The 18029-nt window shown below is 44.1% G+C and overlaps 2 protein-coding genes across 8 annotated transcripts in view; one reads left to right on the top strand and one right to left on the bottom strand.

Annotated features, from left to right (window-relative positions):
* Positions 1–8326, top strand: part of MYO7B (myosin VIIB) — a 56377-nt gene extending 48051 nt beyond the window's left edge. For all 6 annotated transcript variants that reach the window (XM_028730671.2, XM_077930092.1, XM_077930095.1 and 3 more), the window contains 7 exons: positions 675–762; positions 2408–2514; positions 3819–4004; positions 4612–4728; positions 5212–5295; positions 5856–5975; positions 8061–8326. In XM_028730671.2, the coding sequence (XP_028586504.2) occupies positions 675–762; positions 2408–2514; positions 3819–4004; positions 4612–4728; positions 5212–5295; positions 5856–5975; positions 8061–8150 (792 nt within the window). In that variant the 3' untranslated portion in view covers positions 8151–8326. The remainder of the gene's footprint in view (positions 1–674; positions 763–2407; positions 2515–3818; positions 4005–4611; positions 4729–5211; positions 5296–5855; positions 5976–8060) is intronic.
* A 2865-nt stretch (positions 8327–11191) lies between these two features.
* Positions 11192–18029, bottom strand: part of LIMS2 (LIM zinc finger domain containing 2) — a 33287-nt gene continuing 26449 nt past the window's right edge. For both annotated transcript variants that reach the window (XM_028730674.2, XM_028730673.2), the window contains exons 8-10: positions 17484–17532; positions 17261–17336; positions 11192–15710 (exon numbers count right to left, since the gene is read on the bottom strand). In XM_028730674.2, the coding sequence (XP_028586507.1) occupies positions 15563–15710; positions 17261–17336; positions 17484–17532 (273 nt within the window). In that variant the 3' untranslated portion in view covers positions 11192–15562. The remainder of the gene's footprint in view (positions 15711–17260; positions 17337–17483; positions 17533–18029) is intronic.

The following is an 18029-nucleotide window of genomic DNA, read 5'->3' on the forward strand; positions in this document are numbered from 1 at the left end:
AGCGAGTGTCTTTGATGGGCCCTTTTGGTCACATATCCACTGTGAGCTCTGTGTGATAATAATGCATGCTTCAACTTGTTTTTCTGGGTGAAAGAATAATGCTTTTTTTGATTAATTTCTTTCCTTCATACGGGAAGCCTGCAACTTATGCAGGGTGTACATTCCAGGAATCACACCTAAAGCCAAAATTGTGTATACTCAAAAACACCTTCAGTGGCAGGTGGGATTGCCAAAGTCATTTCCCCCAGAACCCTGCCCTTTCAGGAGTGGACTTTGGCAAACCTGCATTATGGCACACTTTGCAAGGCCAAAATTTGGCACCCCCAAATGGATCTTCTCAATTTTGCACCCCCTTGGCTTGGCGCCTTGTGCATTGGAACCACCCTCATTGCCCTAAATCTGATGCTGCCCCTTTCCACCTCCTTTTTATTTATCACACAAAGCTGAATGCACACAAGTTAAATGTTTGTAAGTTGCGGGGTTACTGTACCTGTTTAATAAGACCCATGGTCTAACACATGCCAGCATCATTTGTGTTTAATTCCATAAGCTACTGCAGTTACTGCAACATTACTGCAGCGTTACTGCAACGTTGCAGTTACTGCAACGGGAACTATGGGGATTGAACTGATTCTTTGTGCAAACTCCCCTCTCATTCATCTTTTCTTTCTTAGGTGATCAGCCAGAATGAAGCAGATTACTTCTTTGACTCTTTGAGACAGGTGACTGATTGGACGCGGAAGAACAGGCCGAGCAGAGAGGGTATGGAAATGGGTGGATGGATTCTTGGGTGTTTATTTACCAGGGACAGCTCTGGTATTAGGAAACAGGAAGAGTTCAGGAAGCAACCCATTTTATTGCCATAATTAATCAGTTCTCTCTTTGTTATCATTGCTCTCTGGTGTGTGTTCTGTGTCTACACCTGGTGGCATGAATTAGCTGGCTCAGCTTGACAAAAAGGCTCATTTAAAAATAGTGGAATGAGTCCAGACACTAAATAACTGAATAATTTTCATTTGCCACATTAGTTGGTGGATCTGGCAACTGCTTGTTCCACTTTGAAATTTGTTCATTGCCAGATAAGATATCATAAGCCCCCACATCCTCAAAGGAGATAGCACAATTCCATTTCCTGAACAAACCTAAAACTCTTAGTGTGTTTGCCGACAACCTCGAGCATCACTATTCAGTTTAAATCTTTCAGGTAAAGCAGGACTTGCTCAATGTATTATTGTATCCCTCAGATGCTTATCCATCTTCTTTTTAAAAAAATGTTTGAGGATCACAATTCTACAACTTCCCTAAGCACATTGGGTGGAATTTAGCATTGTGCTCTTCCAATCATTCCATCTGTGCAAACACTGCAGCTTGCAAAATGGGATGATCTCCTTCCTCTGTGTGCTGCTCTGGGGGTTCTCCTGATGAACACACCCCTGAGCCAACTTCAGGGGGTGCAGGAGAGAATGAGGGGGAGCCCTGTTGCACATGTGGAAGTCCCTGCACAGAGCTTCCGCTGATGGTGCTAATTAGGTGACTCCCACCCACTGTTCTGTTACGAAAAAGGTGGTAAAAATATTCCTTAAAAGTGCTGAGCTGAATTTTCATGCAGTTAGTTTTTCCGCAGAGAAAGGTGCAAGTTTTCTCTGAAAATGCAGCATTCTCCAAAGCGAGTGGATTCACCTTTTCTTTAAAAATTGGGGCCTCTGTTCCTATCTCTTGATAAAAAATACTTGTCAAGAAAGGAGAAGGATCCCAATGCTGCAGATTGCCTTCCTTCAAGTGGCAGGAGTTGCCTCTTTGAGGAGGGCCCCATCCACAGCAATACGCAGATCCGAATACCACCCCCAGCACTTGCCAAGGGAGGGGAAGACTGTGCTGCACACAGTGACCTCTTTTAAAGTGGCATTTGTCACTGTGAAGGATGGAAACATTTTGCCCCCAGTTCAGAGATTGATGAAAGGGGGGTGGGGGACTGTTGTGGGAACAAACTGTTCCAGAAAAGTACACTCCATTTCAGCTAAGTCTTGTTGTTCATCGGCATAATCCTACTGTACCTTCATTTACACAGATTGCTTCTTATCTGAAGCAGTAGAAGAAAATACTCTCTAAAAGCCAATTGTTATCACAATTTCTCCTTAGTCTTTCACTTAAGGCTAAATTTTTAGTCCATGTTGTCTTTGTTTGTTGTACAAGAGAATATATTTACAGGTTCCTTTTTTGCTTGTATGTCAACTTCTAAATTTCGATTCAGTTTTATTGTTGGGTGGGCTAGGGACCATATTTTTGGCACCTGGCTTTCTGGAGAGTAATGTGAAGCATTAAAAAATACTTATGCATAATCAGGCTATATAAATGAGTGTTACGAGATTTCTTCCCCATTTAAATGTATATAACACTGTTTTCCTAGTGGCTCCCACCACTGTGAATTACCAGGTGTATTTCATGAGAAAGTTATGGCTGAATGTGACTCCTGGGAAGGACTTGAAGGCTGACTGCATCTTTCATTATCATCAGGTAATTAACAGGGTTGATATTTATAGCATACCACTGACAGTAACGATAACAATAATCACGAGAGGTCTACAAATTATGGCCAGTCTTGATAGTAAAGTCCTAGTTTCTACTAGCCAACTGTGAAGTCCTGTCCCATCACGATACACAAGCGGCAGAGGCCCTGCAGGCAGCATGCCTATGGGTGCCCCACCTGCTCTGCTGCCACCATCAGCAGAATCATATCCATTTGGGGAGAGCTTGTAGAGCATGCAAAATCTCACTCAAAATTTCACTCAAAATCAATCCAATCTTTCCCCAAATCAGCACTGGTGGTGGTGCTGGTTCTCTACCAGCGGCAATGCAGCAGGGCAAATCAGCAACTTCAGGTGCTGCAGGTAGAAGGAATCAAGTTCTATGGGTGGTATTCAACTAAGTTTTACTCAGAGTAGACCCATTGAAATTAAGACCTATTTTAGTAATGATCATTAATTTCCAGTTTCTAGTTGAATACCACCCCACGTATGTTTGATCTGGTTTCTCTGCTTGCTTAATTGATTAGCATAGATAAGATGCCTAAGGAAGAATTCTCCTAAAGATGCTCCCTTTGTCTCTCCACCTTTTGAAATTGAGCTTAACTGTCCCAAACAATAGTAAAACTTCAAAGGTTCTTTATCACTTCATTAACTTTCCAGAGCAGGGAGGGCTGCACAATTACCTTGGCAAGTGGTTTTGTTGAAGGCTAATCATCATACTAAAAGGTAAAGGAATTGATGGGTTACTTGGTTTGAAGGAGGTAGATCTTTTGGAATACCCAGGTGAGATTAATCTCGGAGATATCTGGGATTCTCCTGTAATCGTTTCCCTCTTGTTGCTGGATAGGAATGGCTGCAAGTCCAATGCCCAGAGCAGATAGAATGTACTAAGGACTGTCCTTGCTGAACCCACTGTGGTTTCTCTGAGTCATACAGATTTGTGGAGAATCGGTATGAGATGAAGATTCACACGATTTGTGGACAGTGGGCATTTACAATTCCTGGAAAATGTCTCATCATCAAACCAGTAAATGTCATAAAGCACTGAGTGTGGTCTCTTGAGCCCAGGTTTAAAATTTAGATGTTTTAATGCTTTCCCTCACTCTCACCAAATTCCTTGCTTTAATTTTCCAGGGGCAAATACAGTGCCTACCCTGAAACCAAAAGCAAAGCACTATCACTCATTCTTTCTCTCTCTCTCTCTTTTACACACACACACACACACACACACACACACACACACTGCAGAGAGTAGGGTTAACAGATCAATGTGTCTTCAATTGTCTCTTTCAGGAGCAACCAAAGTATCTACGCGGATATCACAAGTGCTCAAAAGAGGATGCCATCCAATTAGCTGGGCTGATTTTCAAGGTTAACTATAACAATGATCGAATGCAATATGCAGCAATTCCCAAAATATTGAAGGAACTAGTGCCTGAGAACATGATCCGAACAGCATCTCCAGAAGAGTGGAAACGGGTAAGAAGAATCATTTGATTGTTGTTTCTTGAACAGTGGGCTGGGGCCCATCAGTGGGCTTGCCCTCTGCCTCCATTTGCCACCGACTGTGTTACCGCCATTTTGTTTCTGGTGGCCTCAGTAACTTTTTCAAGTAGGCCCTGAGGGTTGAAGGTTTGAGAACTCTAGAGTGTCATAAATTCATATTTGTTCTGGCTTTTGTTTGGGTTGGGACCACCCTGCGGCTACTGATCATGCCTCAATAGTACCCCCTCCCAATTTATGAGCAAATAAAACCAATTTTGCTGTCCACAAAGCTTCCTACTGATGGCAGTCCTTTCAGAGACCCTCTGAAGTCACCACAGTTGCTAAAACTCTTTAAAAATGGCAGGCATCATGCTGTACTTACTTTATTTGGATTTTTAACTCACTCAAACCTGAAAACCAAAGGATGGGTGTTTTCTATCATTCTAATCCAAGGGTGGGGAGGTGCCTCAGTAAATAAATTTATGTAACAAGGAGCATTAGATAAGTTTTGCATTCTTCATACCTGGGAGCAATTACTTGAGACCCATTACTGCAAGAGAAAGATGCCCCACCATTTTGACTCGTGTGTATTTTTATGCAGAATATTACTTCTGCCGCCAGCAAACATGAACAGAAGACTGTGGACGAGGCCAAGATTGCCTTCTTGAAGTACATACATCGTTGGCCAACATTTGGCTCAGCCTTCTTCGAAGTGAAGGTGAGTTTCAAAGGTGCTGTTTTTGTGTGTGCCTCCATTTGGAAAGCTGCTTTCTGCAGAGTAGACGCTTCTTCTATTGTCCTGCTTCTTTTAAGCTCTTGATTCTACTTAGGGCCCATTCCTGTGATGTGGCGTCCTCTGCATTGATGCCACCTCCGTTCTGAAGAAAAGCCACTTTGGGAGTGGGGTGAAATTGTAGGAGGAGATGAAGCTTAACCATTTCTCCCTTAGCTGGTTCCCAGTTCCAAATAGCTCCCATGTGTCTGAAGCCAAATATGGGAGGAGTAAGGCACTGAGTGTTTGTAAGCACATGCATTATTTGCAGCGTGCAGTATTCCCATGACACACACACTTGATTTTCTTATTGTTACAAACATTTTGACTGAGAACTCTTTAGATTCTTGAGCAAATAAGTGGACGCTGACAGCTGGTGATTTAAAATAGTTCAACAGCTATCACTCATTTTTTCTTCCTCTTTACTAGCAAACCTCGGAGCCAAATATCCCTGACATTGTATTGATTGCTATCAACAAACAAGGTGTCTCTCTAATACATATGAAGTCTAAGGTAAGAGTCATATTTTGACACTTGACAGCATACCTACCCATTGGAAAAGGTACACACACACTGAGCTATGCCATAAGTTTCATTCAAAAAACACTTTAAGGTAAAGGCATAGGGAGATGTGATGAGAGTCGTGGATTCCAGCAGGAAATGTACTTTTCTTCAACAGAAGCAGAACTGTACATTGGCCAACATAATTTAGTTTTCAGCCTCAGACATTCATCTAGTATTCCCTTAAGCATTAAGGGAAATAAAAACAATTTTATAAAGAAGGAATAAACATGAGACCTGCACACCCAGGAAGGAGAAACTCAGGTGGTATCTTCTTGGAAGGATCCTTCAGGCAACATTACCAGACAGCAGATAAACAGAAACTTGGCTTCTATTTTATGGTCAGAAGTGCTATTTAAGATCAATAGGGATTGGTGCAGAAGATAGATCTGATGAGGCATCAGCACAGAACTGCATCCTGGAAAACCAGATGTGCCACATGTCTCCTTTTGTAGGAGTTGTTTGTTCTAATAAAACTTACATGTAGCATTTATTTTGATTTTAAATTGCAGGAGATCTTGACAGTTTACCCTTTCACTAAAATCTCCAACTGGAGCAGTGGCAGCACATATTTCCACATGACCATAGGGAACCTGGTACGAGGGAGCCGGATCCTTTGTGAGACTTCCCTGGTAAGAAAAGCTTATGATTTCAGATTTGCTCAAGACCATCCATGACCTGGTAATTACTGGTTAACCCTTTTTCTCCTTCCTCTAGTGGTGCACTCTGAGTAAATGTCACCAAGAGCTATCATTGCTCCTCTTTTCTCCAACCTGAGTAATAGTTCTGCCTTGGGTAGTTGGGGAAAAATCCTGAAATAGATGAAGTCTTTTCTTGCCTTAGATATTTGTGTCCTATTATTTTGAGACGACAGGGTGTGTGTGTGTTAAACAGCAGAAAGATGTACCGTATTTTTCGCTCTATAGGACGCACTTTTCCCCCTCCAAAAATGAAGGGGAAATGTGTGTGCATCCTATGGAATGAATGCAGGGAGGAGGCAGGCAGGAAAAGCCCCGAAAGCTGCACACAAGCTCCTCTTGCGGGCTTTTTCTCAGGAGGGAGAAGGGACCGACGCGGCCAGTCAGTCCCTTCTCTCTCCTCATAGAAAAGCCCACAGGAGCCACGCGCTCCTTAAAGGGTGTGCGGCTCCTGTGGGCTTTTATGGGAGGTGGAGGTATTGCCATAGCCATGCACAGGCTCTCCCTGCCGGAGAGGTTGCGCGGGGCTAAAGAAGCCATAGCCCCGTTCAGCCTCTCCCGGCTGGAAAGGTTGCATGTGGCTATGGCAGAAGCCAAGACAGAGAGCGGGATGCGTCCTGCTCGCTGTCTTGGCTTTTTTGCTCTTTGGGGCTGGGGGGGGGGGAGAACCTGGGCTTCCCCGGCAGCCCCGCGAAGCAGCGGGAAGGGTGCCTGCCTTTCTGCTGCTCCCCGACCTGCTCTTTGGGGCTGGTGGTGGGCTTCCCCCCGCCAGCCCGAAAGAGCAGGTTGAAAGGAACCCGAAGCCTCTGGAGCGCAGCGGGAACTCCCGCAGCACTCCGGAGGCTTCGGGTTGCCTTCACTGAAACCTGGAGAGCGAGAGGGGTCGGTGCGCACTGACCCCTCTCGCTCTCCAGGCTTCCAAGGTAGCCTGAACGCACCTTGAACGGCATCTTGTTTTAGAGGAGGAGAACAAGGGGGGGGGGAAATCTCCCCCTCTAAAACAAGGTGTGTCCTATGGTCGGGTGCGTCCTACAGAGCGAAACATATGGTACAGTGGTGCCTCGCAAGACGAAATTAATCCGTTCCGCGAGTCTCTTCGTCTTGTGATTTTTTCGTCTTGCGAAGCACGGCTATTAGCGGCTTAGCGCCTTTAAGAAAAAGGAAACAAACTCGCAAGAACTCACAAGACGTTCCGTCTTGCGAAGCAAGCCCATAGGGAAATTCGTCTTGCGGAACGACTCAAAAAACGGAAAACCCTTTCGTCTAGCGAGTTTTTCGTCTTGCGAGGCATTTGTCTTGCGGGGCACCACTGTAATTGCAATGGGCTTGGGATTGTGGAGGAAACAGAACTGGCTTGTATTATGTGCATATTGGTGGTTTTGGGAACTCAGGCACATGTTATATTACTACAAAAGGTATATGGGGTAGAAGATTCACTTCTTGTGGAGTCAAAGCTCCCACAGCTGTGCCATAGTGTCAACCTTCTAAATCAAAAGGGAAAATACATACACAGAGAAATGTTTTGTGTTTTAAATTAAAATACCTCAAACTACTTTGACACACAGTTTTTTGAACAAGATGTATATATCTATCAGCAATCATTATTAACTTTTAATTTATTTTTAAAGTGGCTTCCTTTGTCTCATGATCAACCAGGACATTCTGAGAGATAAATTTCCATCCTTAAGACTGCTTGTGCAGTCACCAAATAAGTTGGGAAGGGCATCATTTACCTCACCCTTGAACAACCCTTCTCCTGTGACTTACGATATTTTAGTTTGTGGCTTTTCCACAAACCACTGAATTCCAATTTTATCAGAGGAAAACTTAAGTTTTTTGTACACTGCTTAGCAGTGTTAATATCTTAAGCCAATAGTATTTGCAGGAGTAACAACACAATGCTGCTTATCTTAACTGGCTGGTCTACTATTGTGAAACATTCCATGACTGCTAAAGGGTCTCATGTCTGTCTCGCTCTTTCCAGGGTAGTTCATTAAATGTATTTTATTTTTCCTTCAGGGATACAAAATGGATGACCTGTTGACATCATATGTGAACTTGTTATTGAATGCTGCAAACAAACAGAAGGATTCACATCTCCCTGCCTAAGGATGTGCAGAGACCATCATTCACAGGCTGTGCCAAACTGAAAATATGTCAAATATTGGAAGGAATTCATTTTTAGCTTTATATTTGTCAGAGCAGTCTCTAGTTTTACCTCTTCTTGACCCTAGGGGACTGAACCAAAAGCTGCTGTTGTAGCAAAAACGTATTTGTTTTTAAACTACCGTATTTTTCGCACCATAGGATGCACTTTTTCCCTCCTAAAAAGCAAGGGAAAATGTGTGTGCGTCCTATGGAGCGAATGCAGGGGGGAGGCAGGCGGGAAAAGCCCTCAAGAGCCGCACACAAGCTTCGTGCGCTCTTGCGGGCTTTTCTCCAGGAGGGAGAAGGGACTGACTGGCCGCAGCAGTCCCTTCTCCCTCCTGGGGGAAAAGCCCCCAAGAGCGGCACCCTCTTTAAAGGCTGCGCGGCTCCTGCGGGCTTTTCTACGAGGTGGGGGAATCCCCCCACCTCCCAGAAAAGCCAGGAGAAGCCGCACAGCCCCTTTAAAGAGCGCGCGGCTTCTGCGGGAGGTGGGGGAAGCTGCAGCAGATTCCCTCCTCCCGGGCTCCCTTTGAAGCGGCAATGTGGGAGGGGAGCAGCTTACACTCGTGTAAGCAGCTCCTCTCCCACTTTCCTCCTCCAAAGCAACTACGGAGGAGGGAAGGAAGAGGACCATGGATCCTCCGCTGCTCGAGGCTGCAGCGGATTCCTCCTCCGTAATTGCTTTGAAGCAGGAAAGTGGGAGGGGGGCAGTTTACACTCGTGTAAGCAGCTCCTCTCCCACTTTCCTGCTTCAAAGCAACCACGGAGGAGGGAAGGAAGAGGACCATGGATCCTCCGCTGCTCACGGCTGCAGCGGATTCCTCCTCCGTGATTGCTGGGAGCTTCTCTGGGCAGGAATTCCCTCAGCTTAAGTGGGGTGGGGGAAGTGTGGCAGGTAGGGGGGTACCTACCTAGACAGTGAAGCCACATGTCTCTCCGATGAAAATTGGGAGTGGGCATTGTGTGAAGTGGCTGTGGATCTCCTGCCGCAGAACTGTAGGACTGTATAGAGTTGGGAGGGCCACCCAAGGGTCATCTAGCCCAGCCCCCTCACAATGTAGGAATCACAGCTAAAGAACGCCAGGCAGATGGTCCCCCAACCGCTGCTTAAAAGCCTCCAGTGGTGGAGACCCCAAACACCTTCCGAGGTCATAGAATTGCAGGGTTGGAAGGGAACCCCAGGAGTCATCTAGTCCAGCCCCAGTGGACAGCGGGCGCAATCCATCCCGTTGTGCAAGACTAAAGATGCTGCGCAAGGCTAAAGAAGAAGCCAAGGCAGTGAGCGGGATGGATCGCGCTTGCTGCCTTGTCTTCTTCTTTAGCTGCACTGGAGAGGTTTAGCTCCTGGCTGCAGAGGTTGCGCGGCTATGGATCCCACGCGCTGTCTTGGCTTCTTTGCTCTTTGGGGCTGGGGGGAGGAACACGGGCTTCCCCCGCAGCCCCGAGAAGCTCTGGGAGAAGTGGACAGGCTGCGTCCTTGATTTCCCCCTCTAAAAACTAGGTGCGTCCTGTGGTCCGGTGCGTCCAATAGAGCGAAAAATACGGTAACTACAGCTTAAAACATTTTATGACTCATTGATTTCAACAAGGCTAGCTGTCATTCCCCCCGCTTTTCTGGAAGTATATCCTGTTTTAGATTATGCCAGCCTTTCCTGTTGAGCAGGGACAGGAATGCAGGACAGTCCTGGCACGTGCCAGGCGTCAGCACAAACCTGCAGCACGCATGGGAAAAGGTGGCTGTTACCTTTTAAGTCGTGGTGAAGTACTACAAATGAATGGAAGCAGCATCTTCATGATGTGAAGAGTCGGTCTACTCCATGACTGTTGCCTTAGCTTAAGAAACATGCTTCAGCTGTCTGCTAGGAAGCATGCGTAGGATTGTGTTGTGTCAGTTTCAGCAGTGAAGCTGCCTTTAGTGTCCTCACATTTTCAGCAGATGAGGAAAGACTACTGTTGGCTTCCCCCTGTCATTTGCCAAAGTAGTCACAATAGTTAGTCTTTGTTCAATTTAGGAGAAGGTGCACAGTTTTGCAATGAAGGTTTTTTCCTGCTTGGGTATTGGGGAATTAGAGCTTCAGTAACTTTGTGCAGCTAAATGAGTGCCACACCTTTCAGAGTACTTGACCTTTGAAAAAGAACATCCATACATTCCATGCACAGCATCCATTGCTGGCAGAGAATGCTTACCTGGGGTCAAGATTGTACTGTATTTTTGAATTCTTAATGTAAATTCAATTTGAAGTTTTTGATTTAAATGGTAACAGCCAAATTGTTTCCACTTTCTAAAGAGAATTGCAAAGTAATGGGAGTGATATTGTCAACTTTCTTCTAGAAATGTATATCTAAGAATAAATCAAACTCTTGAACAGCTTACCTCAGTCCTCTGTTGTCACAATGCTTAAGGCTACAGCTTGGGTCAAAGAATCCTTCCTGCACAACAGCTGTAATTCCAGTGAAATACATTAAGCAGTAAAATCAACATTCTGCTTTAGTTAAAGGAGATGACCAGCTTCTGTATTCTTGAGGGCTACTCTTTCTCCACACAGTGGCCTGGGGGCTGGAACTGTATTTTGTCACAGAAACTGATTATTCACAAGCAATTGGACACCACAATAAAGCTGGAATCCTCTAACAATAAGGGTCTCACAGCTATGGGGCATTACATTAGAAGTAAATATGTACATTCGCACATTGCAGAAGAAAGATGCAACATTACGTTATATTATATATTCCAGAGTGTAAAGCATTTCTTTCATTTCCTTACTAGTGAAAGCTGGCAGGCATTTAACCACATTGTGCTGAATATTTGGTAAATCCATCAGGACCAAACAAATGGTCCAGTAACTACAGTAGAACACCTGTTGGCCAGAGCAGGTTACAATGCTATACCTTTACCATTACATTACTTAGACGTCTTAATGACATTTCAATAACATTTGCACATTTTTGCAAAAGAACTTACTGCAGCAAGTTCTTGCACCAAATAAAAGCAATCCAAGATGTGCAGTTTTAAAATAATCTTTACTGTGAAGAGTTAAAAGATATATAGCAGTGAGTTGTCATTTCAAGAGTATACTGTATGGTAAAATGGAGGAATACAGTATTTTAATCATCAGGATGTACCCTTTTGCTAGTGAAATTACAAGATCCTGGAGCAAAATACTGGCAGGAAACTACGTAGGTCTTATAAAAGTGTGATGCCATGCATTATTGTATGAATGGGATTTTATACAAAATGAATCATTTTAGTAGCAAGTGATATAAAATATGTTAATACAAAAACTATATCATTATAACAATATATTATAAGCAGTTAAATCTACATTCAGTGCAATTACTGGAAGGATAATATACGTAATATGAATTAAATTGCTATTTACCTATAATTTTGGCACTTTCAGATTGCCTTGATGGAGCAAAAGTCGCTTGTCATAGACTGGTCAATAAAGCTGTAACAAACTGTAATACTTGTTTATAGTTAAGATGCAAAATGTGCTTTCAACAGTTGCAAAAAAGCAACTCCACCCTTACTTTCCATCCCCATTACTTATTTTAATAAGAAATATACACATTTGATAACACCGATGCACAACAGCATCTCTGCATAAATGCTTGGCCTTTACATGCCATTTTTCATGCTTGCTCACAGCCCTGGTTCCCCTGATGAGCTGCTTCTGTGCCATTTTTAAACAAGGCAGCTTCTTCCTCCATTCACCAAGTGAGTGGCAATGAGAAACCACATTGTGAACAATATGTCTTCATGGAATCAGTCTGATTAGACTCTGGTGACAACAGTGAGAGCAAATGAGACTGTAGTGCCCTCCCTCTGAAGATTCAATCGAGCTACAGTCACACAAGAAATCATATTGGACTTATGCATTCCAGTACACACCCAAATACACATTCCAGCAGACAACACTCACTGCTGGATGCACATTGCATTGCACATCCAGCCAATACTTTCTTTTTCATAGTACTTCATTGTAGAAGTTCAATGTTGCTCGCCACCTCAACACGTACACCATTTTAACCCAAAGATGGGGTCCTTTTTCAAGGGGCACAAAATATTTACAAACTCAGGCTTCTGGTTTGGTTCAGCTCTGCTAATCACTCTTACTAGGCTGCCCTGAAACAGCCATTTACTTACCCCAATAAAAGTAAATTATTTCTCGGCCAATCAATTTTGTTTCTTTTTCAACGGACAGATTCTGTATTTGGAAGATGAACATCGTGACAAACAATTGATACTTCATATTAGATAACTCTGGAGATTTGTCCACAGTGATTACTCTCCTGAAGGTCTCCTAAGATTAATTTGAGCTATGGCATTTCAAATATCTCTCCCTAATCCATCTTTGTAACAGGACATTTCCATTCATCACAAATTTCATGTTTTAATGTATTTGCCTTATATTTCATTTTGAAAGGATAGCACTGATTTCTTACACTGTTAAAGCTGGCCTGAAAACCTATCTGATATGGCACCCAGTCTTGGCATATTTGTATTAGGAAGAATAGTATAATAAAATCTGTTTTTCTATGGAGCACTACATTAAAATGGTTAAAGCAGATCCATATCACTTGCTGGATCAGGAATCCATATCATCAATCTACATTGCTTTACTTACTTTCAAAGATGCATCTGCACTAGTCACATATATGCCATTTTAAGGCATAACCAGCATTGTTCTAAAAGAATTGTGTTCTCTAGGTACAGGAGTACCAGCTTGGCCCTTCAACCATGGATGCTTGGGGCCATGGGTGCAATGCAGCATGCATGGCCCTGGCCCCAAAATTTGTGGGTGTCCAGCCCCTTCGTGGGGAATTTTGTGGGTGCTCCGGCACCCAGAGCCCCAGGGAATTGGCACCTATGTCAGAGGTATGTTGCAGAGGAAGAGTCTGCATTAATTGTGTTTTGACTTCTTGACAGTAGAACCTGTGCTTTGTTCCTACAGCAGTGCAGTCTGCTATATCCATCACTGCCTTAGTAAGAATGGGATCCACAATACTCTCAATACAACTTCTCCACTCACAAGGGATATCACTTTCATTTCAGTGTTGTGGGCAAACCACATAGCCTCAAAGTTCTGTGTTTAACTCCATTTAAATATGACAGCACATATACATGTGTACCATTTTAAATGGAGCACATAGAGGGCTCTGGATGAGACTGACAATCAATTCAGTGAGAGTCCAAATTCAGGAGTACTTATCCTAGAGACCTAAGAAAATTATGTCCTACATTGTGAAACTTGTTCCTCTATATTTGTGCCTGGAGGATAGTCTCAAATCAAGAGATGGGCAATCCTCTTGTGCTATTAGTTGTGACAATACAAACTAAGTGCTAGTAAGTAAGTAGCAGATAAATAATGGTATTTAAGGACTAGTTTGGGTGAAGAGGATATAAAAACCAGTCCTCTCCCATCAGCAGAAGCAATAAGGTAAAGGTAAAGGTACCCCTGCCCGTACGGGCCAGTCTTGACAGACTCTAGGGTTGTGCGCCCATCTCACTCAAGAGGCCGGGGGCCAGCGCTGTCCGGAGACACTTCCGGGTCACGTGGCCAGCGTGACATCGCTGCTCTGCCGAGCCAGAGCCGCACACGGAAACGCCGTTTACCTTCCCGCTAGTAAGCGGTCCCTATTTATCTACTTGCACCCGGAGGTGCTTTCGAACTGCTAGGTTGGCAGGCGCTGGGACCGAGCAACGGGAGCGCACCCCGCCGCGGGGATTCGAACCGCCGACCTTTCGATCGGCAAGCCCTAGGCGCTGAGGCTTTTACCCACAGCGCCACCCGCGTCCCAGTCCTCTCCCATCAGCAGAAGCAATACATGATACTTATTTACTGCTATAACAATGTAAGTCAAGAAAGATTTATGCTTTTCTATATTAAACAGTCTTGTTCTGTGCTAACGTTTATCTTCCTATTACAGGAAAGCAAATACTGTGGTGTAATTTGAGGAGAACTTAGGTTGAAATGACAAAATTATGGAGAAACACAGGGCTTCCAAACCCACATGGACTGGTACTGCTAATGATAGGCTGGGAAGGAGCACACAGTGAAGAACTGGCAGGTGGGGACTGCTTCGTACTTCCACTGTCTGCCACTTTCCCCATACCCAGCAACCTCTCCCTCCCTGCACCATCCCATCCCTCCTCTCTGGCACATACCCTGAGCTCCAAGACTGGAAATGACAGAAAAGTGGCTGGGGGGAAAGGATTAAGCACACACAGCTGTTTTCAGATGTGTGCTGGAATACGTATTTTGCTGAGGTAATAAATAGTTCCAGCTTCAGAGAGAGACCATTAAGAGGATTGCTTTACAACTAACACTGAAATGAATGTACATTGTAGGAAGACTACGTTTGGGTTAAGACTCCAGGGATTTACTTATACTTTGTCACAACAGACAAAAAAAGAGTGCTCACTAACATGGAGAAGGAGAGGTCTAAACCAGGCTTCCTCAACCTCGGCCCTCCAGATGTTTTGAGACTACAATTCCCATCATTCCTGACCACTGGTCCTGCTAGTTAGGGATCATGGGAGTTGTAGGCCAAAAATATCTGGAGGGCTGAGGCTGAGGAAGCCTAGTCTAAACGGTCAGAAATCTCAAAAATGCAGGCACCAAGAACAGTCTCTTTCAAAAATGATAGGCTTACAGTTCAGCCACTTTGGTCCATCCTGATTCTATATTATGCAATCCTGGCCTATGCAGCTTAGCTACAACAGCAGGAAAGGTCAGCCAACTAATAAAAACAATGCAGGCTTATACTAAATAATGTCAAACTATTAAAATGAGTTAACTAACAATTGCAAGGAAAATTATTACTTGGTTTTGATTAGTCCATTGCAATTTTAAGAGAATGTTCAAGAGGCATGTTAAATGGGAAAAAATGTGTTTTTGTGCTGTTTTTGGAAGAAAATGGTTAAGTAGTCTTTTTCTACCCAACCTTCCTGTGTTCCCACTTGCAGTGTAGCCAGGCTAATTTTGGTATAAAAGGAGGGAGAGAGAGAGAGAGAGAGAGAGAGAGAGAGAGAGAAGGGGGAAGAAGACAGAAGAATTCAAGTAAGTGTGTAACATGAGCCTGAATCTCAAAACAAAATGGGCAGATAGTGAGAGAACATGATACACAACTTATACAAAAGGAAAAATCATAGTGCATTATTGCATATTGCCACCATTCTCTTCTGGAGGACAGCCTCTGCTCACACTATACCTGAGCAGAATAAACATTCAGAGTGCAAGATATAACTGGTGAGCTTTTGTTTGTCTTGAGTCCTTGACACCATTTTTAAAAGTTCCTTTTGTGATCAGTAGCTGAGGCAGATTGTAGCTGGTGAGGGTGCATACAGTCAGCAGAGGGTACAGACCTGTTTAAGCGGAGTTTAAGTCCAGAGCTTTTGGGTGCGTTTTCTTGGAGGCCAACTCAGACAGCTTCTTCAGCCTCTTCTTCAGCTCCAAAGGGAATTTCTCATAGCACTTCTTGCACACTGGCTTCATGTCAAATTCCACAAACTTATTCCTTTCAAAGAAATACAGAAGGATTTAATCTTCAGTTAGGAAGTCATGTGAGGCTTAACATCTAAGTGAGTAAGGTATGTGGTATACATTCCTTTCATTTTTTTAAAAAAACTTGCCAACATAAAATCTGTTCCAAATGAATGAGTTAGAACTATGCAAGTAGAAGATCTCACACCCAGTCTTCAGCATCACAGGTTTAAAAGGGTAAAACAAAGAAATATATGTGCCAGTGAGGCTGGGGAGCCACTGCCTGCCAGGTACTGGATGCAGACTGCTTCCCTTGTCCATTTCTGTTCTCTGTCTGAGATAAAAGGATCCCAATCAGAGCTTTCTCTGAAGAAAGAAAGAAAACGTGACTGCTCCGGAAGAAGGCTGGGATCAAAATGTGTGGACGTTTCATGATTTCTGAAAGGGTATCAGCTTGACGCTTGCTTCTTTCTCTTGCATTTTTCACATCTTTTCATAAAATGAATATGTTTCATAAACTCAGTGCTTGAAATTCCAGGTACCGTATTTTTCGCCCTATAGGATGCACTTTTTCCCCTCCAAAAATGAAGGGGAAATGTGTGTGCGTCCTATGGGGCAAATGCAGGCTTTCGCTGAAGCCTGGAGAGCAAGAGGGGTTGGTGCACACCGACCCCTCTCGCTCTCCAGGCTTCAGGAAGCTATCCGCAAGCCTTGGGAGCCGGGCGAGAGTTCCCGCCGGGCTCCCTAGGCTTGCGGATAGCAGCCTGTTCTGGGGGCTGGGGTCGGGGGAAGCTCGGGCTTCCCCACCCCAGCCCCACACCTGGGGGGGGGGAATATATTTTTTCTTTATTCCCCCCCCCAAAAAAAAACTATGGGCCGGTGCGCCCTATGGGGCGAAAAATACGGTAAGTGTGCTCAATTGTGACTAGATCTTCTTAGATACTTGCTCCAACCTGCTACATCAAGCAGCAGGCTTGGGGGTGGGGAAAAGGCACTTCTTCTAAAACAAAATTTGCTGGTGGAGCAAGCTCCGGCCTGTCATGTCAGTCAACAAACTGGGAAATCAAAATACAGGCAGATTGGGTAGTGAGCAAGTGCCATGGCCAGCCAATCGACACAATGGAATAAAGCCTATCTTGATAGAAGATTTGCTTACAGGTATGCATACAGTGACCCTACTGGCAGGCTTCTATCTGAAAGCAAATCTTATGAATGAGCCCTCCACCTTGCCAGTTGACATGACATGTCCCCTCCTTGAAAGTAATTATGGCACTGTTCCCGTCACACATTAGTTGCAAATGCAACAGGACTAGCATAGGAACACTGCAAGATAAGGAGTGGCAGTCTGGACTATCTGGCCCAAAAAGAAATGTCAAACTACTTGCCGGTGATGGAACATTGTTTGAGTGTATACTTGTATACATATTTTCTCAGTGATTTCAAGGAGTGTCTCCTATGATTTACACGCTTCTCTTGCCAAACTTGAGCCAGTTACTCTGACCACAATGTAACACTGCCAGACTGCAGGAACTCCCTGAGTCATGCTACCTCCCCCCACCAGAACAGCCTTTGCTTGCCACTTACTTCAATGTGAGTTTGATGTTGCAGGTGGAACAAGCGAAGCAGTTCACACACCAAGCCTTGTTGAGAGCAGAGACCACTAGTGGAAAATATCAAACAAGGGTGGGTTATCAAACTGCAGAACTGTACCAAATTGAGCAAGGACAGATGTGGGGGGAAATCAATCACTGAGGCCTTGTCCGTGCAGGGCTGCAACAGCTGCATTGACAAACAGGCTTAAACTTACCATCCCCCTCAATCACATGGCTGCAGTTATAGCAGACATCTCCAAAGAGCTGTGCAGAAAAACAAAAAACAAAAAAAACAAACACACAAAATGAGCTTTTTTAAACTAATGGAGGGGGTCTGTCTGCCCCTTTTTATCAAATCAGACAACTTGGTCCCAACAATGGATTAATTTAGTGCCTCTACAATAGTGCCCCACATTACTTTACACATTTCAGGCACCTCAATAGCTTTTCTCACACATTTGCACAACAATCAAACTTGCATTCCCAAGGCTGCTTTTTGCACCCTTTGATAGGAATGGCACACCACAGTAGTGTGTAGCGTATACCTGTCAGGGGGGAAATGTGAGCTTAAAAAAACAACAACCCAGATCCTTGGGACCAGAAATAGGTTTCTAAGAGAGGATGTGTACTGGGTTTTCTGGACTTAAAAATAGTGGCTAATGCTTATTCTGAATCTGTTAATCCGTAAGGGACAGGCCGAGGATCTGTTGGAGGGCAACATGCCTGCAATCCATTTCATTTTCACAAGGTTTCTATTGTGT

Source organism: Podarcis muralis, chromosome 6 (assembly GCF_964188315.1).
Source record: "Podarcis muralis chromosome 6, rPodMur119.hap1.1, whole genome shotgun sequence".
Taxonomy (NCBI): Eukaryota; Metazoa; Chordata; class Lepidosauria; order Squamata; family Lacertidae; genus Podarcis; species Podarcis muralis.